General features: G+C 51.1%; 1 protein-coding gene across 1 annotated transcript in view; it reads right to left on the bottom strand.

Annotated features, from left to right (window-relative positions):
• Positions 1–9,187, bottom strand: part of NCF2 (neutrophil cytosolic factor 2) — a 29,250-nt gene extending 20,063 nt beyond the window's left edge. The window contains exons 1-7 of the mRNA XM_039483759.1: positions 8,733–9,187; positions 7,737–7,819; positions 6,930–7,038; positions 5,142–5,276; positions 4,260–4,367; positions 2,857–2,916; positions 1,366–1,409 (exon numbers count right to left, since the gene is read on the bottom strand). Coding sequence (XP_039339693.1) covers positions 1,366–1,409; positions 2,857–2,916; positions 4,260–4,367; positions 5,142–5,276; positions 6,930–7,038; positions 7,737–7,819; positions 8,733–8,906 — 713 coding nt within the window. The 5' untranslated portion in view covers positions 8,907–9,187. The remainder of the gene's footprint in view (positions 1–1,365; positions 1,410–2,856; positions 2,917–4,259; positions 4,368–5,141; positions 5,277–6,929; positions 7,039–7,736; positions 7,820–8,732) is intronic.
• Between the last annotated feature and the right edge of the window lie 4,718 nt (positions 9,188–13,905).

Here is a 13,905-nt window from a genome sequence, read left to right on the forward strand (position 1 = left end):
AGCCTTTTATCTATGGCAGTTTTCAATGTGTGGCCTTTCACCAGAGGGAGCTGCGGTGTTTTCTCAAGGTGGGAATACAAGCACTGGGGCTAAGGAGAGATGAGGGAGGCTGAGCTGAGAAATGGCCATGGAAGAGCAATCCTGCCTCTCTAGTATCAGAGCAAAACATGCTGTAGGACTCCAGCGTCCTGTGCTCTCCTGCAGCGTGTGTTCACACTGCCTGGGGATAGCTCAGGTTAGGAGACAGGGGCAGCTCTAGGTATTTTGCCACCCCAAGCACGGCAGGCAGGCTGCCTTCGGCGGCTTGCCTGTGGGAGGTCCCCGGTCCCACGGATTCGGCGGCTTGCCTGCGGGAGGTCCCCGGTCCCACGGATTCGGCGGCACGCCTGCGGGAGGTCCCCGGTCCCACGGATTCGGCGGCACGCCTGCGGGAGGTCTACCGAAGCCGCGGGACCAGCAGACCCTCCGCAGGCATGCTGCCGAAGGCAACCTGCCTGCTGCCCTCGCAGTGACCGGCAGAGCGCCCCCCGTGGCTTGGTGCCCCAGGCACGCGCTTGGCGTGCTGGTGCCTGGAGCTGCCCCTGTTAGGAGAACAGGAAACCCCTCTGCTGCTTCAGCACGGTTGAAGCGGCTGGGGGAGCCCAGCTATAAAGAATAAAGAGCAGCTGGCCGCAGCTAGGGTGACCAGATGTCCCGATTTTATAGGGACAGTCCTGATTTTTGGGTCTTTTTCTTATATAGGCTCCTATTACCCCCACCCCATCCCGATTTTTCACACTTGCTGTCTGGTCACCCTAGCTGCAGCGCTCTGGTAAAGAGCATGTGGTTTTCCATGGCACTTCAGGTAATCGTAGGTTGAGCCCCTCTGAAGGCAGAACTGCATATGATTGCCACTAAATTAGGATGGAAGTTGCTAGGTTGGGCAAACAGAAACGTGGTGTTTGTGCTGTTGCAATGGGGCTAGTATCTGATGCCATCTCTCATCCTCCCCCCCGCACACACACACACGCACACACACACAGTCTCCTCACTCCTTCCATCACTCACTCAGACTGCATCCCCAGAGCACACGGGACAGTAGATAGGGAGCTGAACCTATCTGGCATTACAGCTGTAAGTTACCGACTCCTGTTAGGGGTGGCATCGTTCTGAATGCAGCCAGCTCCAGAACTGTGCGTGTGACGTGGCCAGTCTGGGAGCTGTAACTGCACAGAGCTCGGTACTGGGACGGGTGCTACACACATTACTACTATTCTGCTTTTCTATAGGACCAGTCATCTGAGCCTTGTGCAGCACCTTGCATACACTGATGCCTCCCCCCACCCCCCGACTTTGTTTAACTCCCCCAGACTTTGTTTAACTCACCGGAGGATTTCTGGTGTCTTTGGCCTGGGTGGGGGGCCACACGTCTGTAAACAAACAAACAGAACCTAAATAATCCTGCTGGTTTCATCTCTCTGCAAAAGGAATCCCTCCAGGCTCCTAACACATCTCTTGCCCTTCTCAGGATGTTTCCTTTCTCCTGCTATAGACCAGCAGTTTAATACTGGCAGTGGCATGATCTCTGTTCCCTTCTCAGTGCAGCCCTACCCTTTATTTGCCCCCAGGACCATTGCTGTGCTTTGGGCAGCCAACTCAGAAGATGTTCATAATGTCACTTTGGCTCATTCCCCTAAGGGTCTGTCTACACTGCAATTAGACACCTGCGGCTGGCCTGTGCCAGCTGGCCTGGGCTAAGGGGCTGTTTAATTGCAGTGTAGATGCTCAGGTTGCAGCCTGAGCTCTGGGACCCTCCCACCTTGCATGGTTCTAGAGCCCTGCTCCAGCTGAGCCCAAACATCTACACTGCAATTAAACAGCCCCTTAGCCCAAGCCCCATGAGCCCGAGGCAGCTGGCATGGGCCAGCCATGGGCGTCTAACTGCAGCTTAGACCGACCCTAGAGGCCACAGTTTAACCCAGAGCCCATTCAGCCACTTCATTGTTTGTTCCAATATGCAGCACCATGCACTCACCTGCTCATAAATTTCAGCTGTCATCGTGGTGCTTTGCTTTGCTAGGCCCTTCTGCACTGCTACACAATCTCCTCTAGTCTTAATCCAAATCATTTTGGATCCTTAGCCAATTTTGTCACCTCTTCCAAGAGCTCTGCTACATTAAACATGGTGATACTACTGAATGGTAGGGAAACATGCTATCAGCCTCTTGCCATAGTGGGAACGGCCCGCTTATTCTTGCACTGAAGCTGTTTCAGTTCACAAGAGAACATACGCCTGCTGGCCCTGTGGTTACCTCACTTCCTTGATAATCTTTCAAGGAACTTTAATGAAAGCCTTCTGGTGGCTCAAGAGTCTGAACAGGTGGAATGGCCTCAGAAGCAGCAAAGGACAGCTGAAGGCCTAGTGGGGAGGTGTGTTTGTCAGGAAACTGAGGCTGGCAGGAGAGAGAGAGAAGGAGGGAAAATAACAGCTTGAACCAGCCAGGTCTTGTTGAATTTCCTGCAAGTTGTTGAAAATCAACTTCACACGCAGGGTGTGTGGATGCTACAATCAGGTGTGACTGCCGCATGTGTGGACATAACCAAACTAGCACTGATCTAGTTAGCTTGCATCACAATGGAAGTGAAGCCACAGCAGCATGGGTTAGACAGTGCCACCCAGGACGCTGGGCATGGGCTGGAGCAGCTAGCCCGGGCTGTCGCCTGTGCCTTCACTACTGCTGCTGTTTGAGCTAACGAGGTCAAATCTAGCTGCTGTGTCATCTGTGATTGCAGTGCAGACACGTGCACACGTTTTCTCATTGGCAGCACTTGCTGTATTGTGCTAAGCGTGTTACGACACATCCAATGCTGCCTCACCTGTGGCTGAAGTGGAGCAAACCCTGAAAAACTATCCTTGTCGACGACAGACGCCACGACCTGCAGACAAAGAGGGGAAAGGTCATTACTTGGTTCTTCCTGGCTTTCCCCAGCTCCCACTCCCTCTCCTGCCCCCTTGCTCCCACGCTTTTGCTTGCTACTCACTGTAATCTAACCTTCCCATGGCCATGACTCTCCGGCTTTGGAAAATCCCTGCTAACTGCTCCAATTCCCATGTATTCCTGACCCAACCGCCATAGGGGCCGCTGTTAGAACATAAGAACGGCTGTACCGGGTCAGACCAATGGTCCATCTAGCCCAGTATCCTGTCTTCCGACAGTGGCCAATGCCAGGTGCCCCAGAGGGAGTGAACCTAACAGGCAATGATCAAGTGATCACTCTCCTGCCATCCATCTCCATCCTCTGACAAACAGGCTGTTCTCTAGTGGTTCTAACACCCAGCCCCAGTTCAAGAGCAGCCGTGTCTTCGGGCTAAACACTTTTAACTGCGCTACAGGGCACCTGAGCCTGCCCTCTCCCGGGAGTGAGCTCTCAGGCCTGAGCCTTGCCCCTGGAGCACTGAAAGGGACACTGTTGGCTTAAAATTCAGTTATATTTGTAGCCTGAGCTTCTCAAAGCAGCTGGAGAGAGCTAGGTTCCCAGCTCCCTTTCAGTGTGATTTCGGTACTTAACTCCCTTCGGCTATTTCAAAAATCCTGGCCTTGGAAACCAGACGCCCTTACATGCATTACTGACAGCCCCGGGAGCATTGGAGCTGACAGGATGGTGGTTGGCTGATCTGCTTCGCACCTCAGCTGCTGCCGGTTTATTTTCTGGCTCAGGCAGTGGCAAGGGAATTGGCCATTCGCTTCCCGGTTCTCACGCGCTAGGTCAGTGCTGCGCTGTTTGGCTCTCACACACTGAAGGGGGCCTGAAAACATGGTGTCACACAGGCCCGTTTTCTTGTTTTTACTCATGCAGCTTCCAAATTTTAAATGGATTTCTACTGATTTCCCTCCCCCTACAAGTGGCTGAGTCCCTCAGGGCAGGGATGTCTGCAATTCCCTGTTCTCCTCTGTGCTGCCAAGACTCAGCCAATAATAAATAAGTGGTGATCCCTAGGGAAAGGCCAGCAAATTGGCTCCTCTGACCCACAGACTGACCTAAAGGTAATAATTGGAGATATACCAATCTCCTAGAACTGGAAGGGACCTTGAAAGGTCATTGAGTCCAGCCCCCTGCCTTCACAGCAGGACCAATTTTTGCCCCAGATCCCTAAGTGGCCCCCTCAAGGATTGAACTCACAACCCTGGGTTTAGCAGGCCAATGCTCAAACCACTGAGCTATCCCTCCCCCCTGAGAAAACAGCATGTTCATTCCTCCCCCTTGGATGAATTTCCTACCGTAGCTTTTCCCAGGTAATCCTTCTTCTCCAGCTGAGCCACTTGCTTTTCATTTGGCCTAAACAGCTTCCCTGGAGGAATCACCACCGGCTCAAAGAGTCTATGCTTCTGCAGCACACAGAAATCACAGTGCCTTTCAGGGATATGTGGGAAGAACACAGCTTGCTCCAGCATTGCCTGTCTTCTGTCTTTCTGTTTAACTCTCTCCATGTAAACTCTACCCAATTGTCCCTTTGTGTCAACCCCAGCTTCCCCAACCTCACTCAATCCAGCCGCCCTCTCCCCACAATCCCCGTTCAATCCAACCACTCCCTCCCCACTGCCCCCACTCAACCCAGCCACCCCCTCCGCACAACCCCCACTCAATCCAACTGTCCCCCAGCCCATAAATGCACTCAATCCAACCACCCCCTCCCCACAACCCCATTCAATCCAGCCACCCCCTCCCCACAACCCCACTCAATCCAACTGCCCCCCGGCCCATAACCGCACTCAATCCAGCCACCTCCTCCCCACAATCCCCGCTCGATCCAACCGCCCCCTCCCTGCAACCCCACTCAATCCAACCACCCCATGACCCAGTCCTTCCCCACAAACCCAATTCAGCCCAAAAAAACCCTTGCTTCAACCCCCACTCCCCACAAAAAAGCCCACTTAGCCCAACCGTCCCCTCACAAGCCTCACTCGCCTGCAAATCCCACCGTCTACCCTGAAACCAACATTTCTCAGCTTTTTCTGCTGCTCTTGTAAAGTCTCTGATCACGGACAGTTTCTCACCTTCCTGGAATTCAGAGCTTCTCTCATCCCTACGGGTCCCTAGCTTTTCAGTGTGAGCCTAGATAGGAAAAGACCCACTGAGCAATCCCTAGTGTTATTCTTTACCAAGATGGCTTCCATCGCCCTGTCAATCTTGTTGTGCCGGGGCTCAGTCTTCATGCTTATCGCCAGCGTCAGATGCTCTTCAGCTTTTCTCCAGTCCTCCAGCTTGGCATAGAGCAGGGCTATGTTATACAACACCTGCAAGGTCGACAGGGAGCAGAGAATAGGCAATCTCCACTCACCCACTCCCACCGCAGAGCAGTGGCCTATGCCAGAGGGGAGAATGCAGACCCGCGATGGCCCACATTACTGCATATGGCACCCGCTGCCTGAGGACGCTGCTGAGGGGTTTGCTTGTCCTTGTATCCCAAAGAAGGATCCAGAAAGCATCTCTGAAGGCAATGAGGTGATGTGTGTGTTTGAGGGGGGGCGGAGAGGACTTGCTTCTCTTTGTAACGATTCTGCTTCCTGCTTGTAACCTTCCTAACAATGCTCACGCTCTTTTCCAAGGGCCATGTGATTTGCCCTCACCAGGGCCAACTCATCTCCCTTTTCAGGGGGATTTGGATAAAAGAGAAGCTAGTTTTACATCTCTAAAGTTACCAGTCCTAGTGAACAGCCTTCAGTAATCAACCCCCTATGTCCCTACGCTCTGCAAGCCAAATCCTGGCTTTGTCCAGCTCTGTGAGGCAGAACCTGCCCAGCTGCGAACTTCTGCTTCGAATCCTCATGGGATTTGAATCCTCAAGGGAGTCTAGGGAAGACGCCCCTTTCTTCCAGGGGCGGTGTCTCTCCGCTGCCTAATTGCCTGATGATAATCAGTAGGGCCCTACCAAATTCACAGTCCGTTTTGGTCAATTTCACAGTCACAAGATTTAAAAAATCATAAATTTCATGGTTTCAGATATTTAAATCTGAAATTTCATGGTATTGTAACCGTGGTGGGGTCCCAACCCAAAACCGAGCTGTGGAGGGTGGTGTGGTCAGAAGGCTATTGTGGGGGGGTCACAGTATTGCCACCCCTACTTCTGTGCTGCTGCCTTCAGAGCTGAGCGGCTGGAGGGAAGCTGTTGGTCAGGCACCCAGCTCTGAAGGCAGCCCCACTGCCAGCAGCAGCAGCACAGAAGTGAGGGAGGCAACACCATCCCATGCCACTCTCACTTCTACACTGCTGCTGGCGGCGGCTCTGCCTTCAGAGCTGGGCTCTCGGCCAGCAGCCGCCACACTCCAGCTGCCCAACTCTGTCAACTCTGGTCTTCCCTACAATAGTCAGATTTCACGGGAGAGATCAGATTTCACAGTCCATGAACTTGGTAGGGCCCTAATAATCAGGATAGAGAGGATGGTGTCTTAGGGAAAGCAGTGCTGCCCCGGTCTCCCTCCATGGTGGTGGTAGCAGTGGGGCTCATCCCTGATTGACTGACAGAGAAGAGCCCAGGCTGCAGACAGATCCTCAGCTTCTCACCCAAGAGCTGTGTCCCTGGGAGGGAGTTTGGCCCTAAGCCAGCCCTCACTGGTTATCACGAGGGGATCTCAGTCTTTTTTTTAACTTAGAGAACCATCGTTATCATGCACAAAGGATTGTGGGAGTTTGGTCACAGGGGTGGAATTGGTGTTGCCGGGGGAGGTGGGGCTTGTGAGACAGGTGCACGTGCTAGGGGTCCTACCAGCTCTGGGATTTTGCTGCTTTATCAGCCGCTGTGCTGACTGTGTCCCCCCTGGTGACCCACTTCTCTGTTGCACCCACTGGCTGAGTGGCGCTGGGTTAGCAACCCCATTCCTTCACCTCCCCGGGGCTTCCCGGCTGCCCTCGCTTGTCTCAAACACTCCCAGCCCCTGCACGCGCCTCACCTCACAAGCAAACAGCCTGAATGGCAGCCCCAGGATCTTGTAGTCTATCAGCAGGTTCCCTCGCAGCAGGGCCAACACCTCTTTAAAAGCCTCAATGGCCAATTTGTAGCTGTCGAGCAAAGAAAGGTGATAATCCATCAGGGCACGGCTCTGTGCTAGTCTGGCTGCCTGCCATCCTTCAAGCCCACAGAGTCCGGCTCGAGCCCTGAGTTGCTCTACGATGACCCCTGCCAGCCCGCAGAATACTAATGGCCTTTTACCATTACCCGAGTCCGGGGGCCGTTTAGAGTCATTCTCATGAGATATGGCTGCCTCAAGGGTCTCAGATGTCAGAATCTCTTGGCGCGAGTGCATTCCCCCTGCTCCTGGCCCATCACAGTTTGCCAGCCCTAGCAGTCTGAGGTCTGCGCCTCTCACCTCCATCCAGGTTTTTTTCAAAGCCACGATCGGTGTTAATAGTATGGTCATTGCAGTAGGTGCTGCACAATGTAAGAGACAGGCCGCACCCTGAAGGTTTTAGTTGTGTGTCTCCCCCATTGTCTTTGTCTTTTTGGGGGGAGGGGTCTTTAAAGACACTGGGGTATTCCCCAGGGTCCCATATCTGTTCTCAACCCACTAGTCCTCTGCCTCTAAGTGAGAGAAAATGTTTACCTTGGGAGGTGTACCCCAGCCCCAGTTACTCACCTTTGGCATCACAGCAGGACTGACTTGCCAAATGACTGTTCTCAGCCAGTTGGGAACCAGGAAATGGCTCTGCCTAGAGGCAGCATGAACCCCCCAATTCTGGAAAGTGCGCCCAGTACTTACTTCTCTCTCCTGTAAAACACTGTCCCGCGCTGGAAATAGGCCACGGCTAAGTGCTTGTCACGGTCAATGCTCCTGGCAAACGCCTGCGGAGAGCAGAAGGTGGTTCATACACGGTACAGACTGACTGGCGGAGAGCGGCAGAGGGAGACCTGGCCATGGAGTGCGAGGCTAGGGATCAGGGAGGAGTCCTAGAGCGATGCAGAGCAACGGAACATGCTGTGGAGAGACACTTGCCCTGGGCTAGGGTGAGGCATGAGGGCAGAGCCACCGGGGAAGGGGCTAAATGCAGGGTGAATAAGAAAGGGGAACATGGAGAGAAGCAAGACAAGGGAGGGGTTGCCTCCTTCCCCGCAGCCTGTCCCTCTGTTACATGCCTGCTGTATTTCTCCTGACCAGTGTTTCTGACGCCCCAAATGGAGACCAGAGCTGGTCAGGAAATTGTCGGGAAAGGCCTCTTAGGTCCATGGTAGAATTTCTGGACCCCCCCCAGAGCTCCCCAGTATAGCCAATAGCCGGGTGCTTAGGGTACTCGCTGGGAACCTGGACAGCTAGGTTCAAGTCCCTGCTCTGAATCAGGAAAACCATTTCCTGCCTGGATCTTGCTGCGACCCAGGCACTAGCTGAATTTCCGTAGGGCAGAAGGAATGAACTGGGCGAACTGATGCACTGTAGTTGTCTCCCTGTGTCTTTCTAACCCGTTGTTTTATCCCTCCACTCGGGGAATGCTCCATATGGCCCCCTACATTGGGGTGTCAATCTCCCCTCCTCCTTCCCCTGCACTGCACCCAGTCTGGTCAGTTTGCCAGCCACTCCCTTGGATTTGTGTTGAGTTCCCTTCTGCATGTCAGGCTACAGATCAAGCCAGGGGTTGGACCTGCTTGTCTGCAAGTCATCCCATCGGCCAGTCTACACTCCACGTTTCAGCGGGTCTGTCAGCTTGTCTGTACATCAGTCAGACGGGCCTGTGAAAAGGGGCCAGTAACAGGAGTGACTCACCTGCTCTGCCTCAGCCAAATTCCCCAGGATCAGGTGGATGCAGCCAATGTTAAAGCAGAGTTTGGAAGGGGGGTTCTGCACTGAGGTGAAAGCCTCCAGCGCAGCTGTCCAGTCCTTGCGGTCTGTAGCACACACTCCCTCATTCCACAGTCGGATGGTCTCAGCCAGAGACATGGTGCAGCAGCGGCCTGCAGTAGAGTAAAGACGGCCTCCCCTTGCTTCAGCCCTTCTTTGCACTTTACAGTCACGTGGCCACTCTGCACTTCTCCTGCTTGTACTTCTGTGTTTCCTCTGGCCCTGGAGCTAGCAGTGTCGCAAACCAATCAGGAAGTGTGCCCACTGGTAGTTGCTGACACAGCCCTGCTGAGATGGGGAAGTAGAGCAGATGCTGGCCAAGGTGAATTATTTTTCTTAACACATTCTTGATGTGTCACTCTAAATCCTTGCCCACTGCTGCCCCCTCACTTCTTTAGACTTTGCTTTCCAGGGATCTTCATCAGAAGTCATGTGGGCCCGTCAGCTGGATGTTTGTGACTGGGGGATTGTGCTTGTCACAGTGAGTTTATCAGTGAGTCACAGAGCACTGACAATGCATCCTGGAGGAATTAGGGCATCAGGACTGCTCAGTGTAGTGCCAGGATCCCCCTTGAAAAGTAGCCTACAATGTCTCCACCTCTTTCCCAGAGCAGCTCCTAGCATCCTCTGGTTGCATCCTCTTCTCTGCCCTCCAGGGGTGGGACGGGAAAGTGCAGCCCCTCTAGCAGGCTCAGAGGTGAAATGCTGCAGTGTGTTTTCAGCAGTCCTGGGACAAGGCCTGGCAGTGTGGCTTTGGCTGAACTGAGCCAGCCTGCAAAGGACATTAGAATTCTAAAACTCCTGCTTGAAATCTGTTTTTTTCACATTATCGCTCCAACTATTGCCTTTTGACTGCCCCAGAAGCTGCCCCCCTCAACCATGCAATTACTACAGTCCCATGACTCCACCTCTCCTTCACCCTGTGCTTCAAGTGCACCTGTCCTGTCAAGAGCAGGGCAGACCAGATCTTTCCAGAGCTTTGCTCAACCGCATGCAACTTCTTTCTACATGGGAAAGAACTGTTTCTTCTCCTTTTTCTGTGCATTGCGTTCTTCCTGGCTCAGGTACTAGTGTAATGCCGACAGACCCCGTGTGTGTTCTCTCTCTCTCTCTCTCTCTCTCTCTCCCCCCCACCCCCATCACTGGATGGGACAGAACACCACACCCGGGGGTGGGGTTTACACTAGCTCTGTCTGGGCCTATAGGTTTCCTCACAAGACAAGAACGGCAGCAGATTGGCGGAGGTCTTCAGAGGCTGTGAATTTGTGCCCTTTCACCAGCACTAAATTGAGCGGAAGGGAGGCAGTACGGACCAGTGCAGAGAGCACTAATCTGGGAGTCAAGTGACCTGACTTCTGTTCCCAGCTTTGCCGGTTACTGTATCTCTGTATCCTTGGGCAAATTACTGTAGCTCCATGCCTCAGTTTCCCCATCTGTAAAATAGGGATATTTATCTTTCTTTCTAAAATATTGTGAGATCAGGGGATACAGAAGAGCTGTGTGTTGTTTTTAAAGCTCCAGCAACTTGGTTATGGCCTAAATAACTCTTATGCAGCCATGGATAAATCCTTTTAGAAATTCTTTTGTCCAATTTCTGCTTTTGAGAGTGGGTGGCAGGGGGAAATCTGTACTTCTGAGAAACAGTGACTCATTTTTAATCAGAAACACAATACAAAGCATCTCCAATCCGCCAGCGCTCTCTCTCTCTCTGGCTCTCAGGTTACAAGTTGAGCCCCTGTCACCATCTACTCAGGCACAGCCTGCTCTTGTGGGATCACTATAGCAACCCCGAGCAACACAAAGGGGACTTCAGCAGAAAGAACAGGAGTACTTGTGGCACCTTAGAGACTAACACATTTATTTGAGCATAAGCTTTCGTGGGCTACAGCCCACTTCATCGGATGCGTGTAGTGGAAAATACAGTAGGAAGATAGATATATACACGGAGAACATGAAAGAATGGGTGTTACCATACACACTCTAACAAGAGTGATCAGTTAAGGTGAGCTATTACCAGCAGAAGAGAAAAAAACTTTTTGTAGTGGTAATCAAAATGGTCCATTTGCAGCACTTGACAAGAAGTTGTGAGGAACAGTGTGTGTGTGTGTGGGGGGGGGAATAAACATGGGGAAATAGTTTTACTTTGTGTAATGACCCATCCACTCCCAGTCTTTATTCAAGCCTAATTTAATGGTGTCTAGTTTGCAAATTAATTCCAATTCAGCAGGGAGACAGGCCAGTCCTTGCTTACAGACAGACCCCCCATCTGAAGCAAATACTCACCAGCAACCACAGACCACACAACAAAAACACTAACCCAGAAACCAATTCCTGCAACAAAGCCTATTGCCAACTCTGTCCATATATCTATTCAGGGGACACCATCATAGGACATAACCACATCAGCCACACCATCAGGGGCTCGTTCACCTGCTCATCTACCAATGTGATATATGCCATCATGTGCCAGCAATGCCCCTCTGCCATGTACATTGGCCAAACCAGGCAGACTCTACGTAAAAGAATAAATGGACACAAATCAGACGTCAAGAATTATAACATTCAAAAACCAGTTGGAGAACACTGCAATCTCTCTGGTCACTCGATTACAGACCTAAAAGTCACAATATTACAACAAAAAAACTTCAAAAACAGACTCCAACGAGAGACTGCTGAATTGGAATTAATTTGCAAACTGGACACCATTAAATTAGGCTTGAATAAAGACTGGGAGTGGATGGGTCATTACACAAAGTAAAACTATTTCCCCGTGTTTATTCCCCCCCCCCCCCCATTCCTCACAACTTCTTGTCAGCTGCTGCAAATGGATCATTTTCATTACCACTACAAAAGGTTTTTTTCTCTCCTGCTGGTAATAGCTCACCTTAAGGGCTTGGCTACACTTACAAATTTGCAGCGCTGCAGCAGGGTGTGAAAACACACCCTCTGCAGCGCTGCAAATTGCAGCGCTGCAAAGCGCCAGTGTGGTCAAAGCCCCAGCGCTGGGAGCCGCACTCCCAGCGCTGTCCGTTATTCCTCACAGGGAGGTGGAGTATGGACAGCGCTGGGAGAGTTTTCTCCCAGCGCTGGCGCTTTGACTACACTTAGCGCTTCAAAGCGCTGCCGCGGCAGCGCTTTGAAATGCAAGTGTAGCCAAAGCCTGACTGATCACTCTTGTTAGAGTGTGTATGGTAACACCCATTGTTTCATGTTCTCAGTGTATATATCTATCTTCCTACTGAATTTTCCACTATATGCATCCGATGAAGTGGGCTGTAGCCCACGGAAGCTTATGCTCAAATAAATTTCTTAGTCTCTAAGGTGCCACAAATACTCCTATTCTTTTTACAAAGGGGACTGTGATCTTCTTGTGCCTCAGGAAAGGCGAAGTGAAGTCTGCAAGCAGGTAATTTAACATGGAAGGAAAGGAATGGGAAAACAAACTTTGTAAGTATGGAAACTCTCCTCTGCGGGGCCTGTTCTTGTCTTTTGTACAAGAGTAATTTAAAACTCACGGATATTTCTTGTTTAAAATGGACATTTAAATGCTCAGAGGCAGCAAACCCTGCTCCCTACTTTCTCCTTCCCATTCCTTCAGTCTTTTGCCTCTAAATGTATAGCAGCCTGGTATTTCATGGAGCGTTTCACATTGGATTACAGATCCCCAGAGGGCACTGCACTGGTACTTGGGAGCCCTCAGTTCTACTCCTGGCACTGGCACTGACTTGCTCTGTGACACTGGCCAAGTCACTTCACCTCTCTGTTCTGCCCCTCAGCTTTCCCTTCCAGTCTTTGTCCATCCTGTCGATGTAGGTGGTAAGCTCTGCTAGTGCTTGGGGCTCTGATCTCAGCTGGAGCCTCTAGTAATATAAAATGCTACTGTAATATAAATAACTTTTCCAAATGGGGAGCGCTACTACAAACATAGACGTTTGAATGCGGTGGACCAGGAGCTTTATCCGTGTGAGCGGTAACTTTTCTTATGCAACAACAACTGAAAGAATGGCGAGAGCATCTGAAAGGTACATACACACTAGGATGCACACAGCAACCTTCATTCTAGTCTGTCTATTTTTCCTCTATTAAAACAAAAAGTAAGCAACCAACAAACCCCAGCTGCTATGAGTTTATCTCAGCTTCTAGTGCCAGAGCTGGTATTGCTTCCTCTTGGCACCTACTGAACGTGATTTATATGGTTTAATCTTTTTCATTCTACTTCATGGTCAATTTCAAGGAGACCAAGCAATTCAGTATGGTAGCATTTTGCCCCTGGTGAGAAAGCTAAGGCTATATGAGGCTTACTGAAATGCAGCCACTTCTGGGGATAGAATGAGGCAGCTGCTTTAAGTGTACACAGCAGCAATAGAAGCAGCAAAGAATCCTGTGGCACCTTATAGACTAACACGTTTTGCAGCATGAGCTTTCGTGGGTGAATACCCACTTCTTCGGATGCAAGTAGTGGAAATTTCCAGGGGCAGGTTTATATAGGCAAGCAAGAAGCAAGCTAGAGATAACGAGGTTAGTTCAATCAGGGAGGATGAGGCCCTGTTCTAGCAGTTGAGTGAAAACCAAGGGAGGAGAAACTGGTTCTGTAGTTGGCAAGCCATTCACAGTCTTTGTTTAATCCTGAGCTGATGGTGTCAAATTTGCAGATGAACTGGAGCTCAGCAGTTTCTCTTTGAAGTCTGGTCCTGAAGTTTTTTTGCTGCAGGATGGCCACCTTAAGATCTGCTATTGTGTGGCCAGGGAGGTTGAAGTGTTCTCCTACAGGTTTTTGTATATTGCCATTCCTAATATCTGATTTGTGTCCATTTATCCTTTTCCTTAGAGACTGTCCAGTTTGGCCGATGTACATAGCAGAGGGGCATTGCTGGCATATGATGGCATATATTACATTGGTGGACGTGCAGGTGAATGAACCGGTGATGGTGTGGCTGATCTGGTTAGGTCCTGTGATGGTGTCGCTGGTGTAGATATGTGGGCAGAGTTGGCATCGAGGTTTGTTGCATGGATTGGTTCCTGAGCTAGAGTTACTATGGTGTGGTGTGCAGTTACTGGTGAGAATATGCTTCAGGTTGGCAGGTTGTCTGTGGGCGAG

Source organism: Mauremys reevesii, linkage group 8 (assembly GCF_016161935.1).
Source record: "Mauremys reevesii isolate NIE-2019 linkage group 8, ASM1616193v1, whole genome shotgun sequence".
NCBI classification, from domain to species: Eukaryota; Metazoa; Chordata; order Testudines; family Geoemydidae; genus Mauremys; species Mauremys reevesii.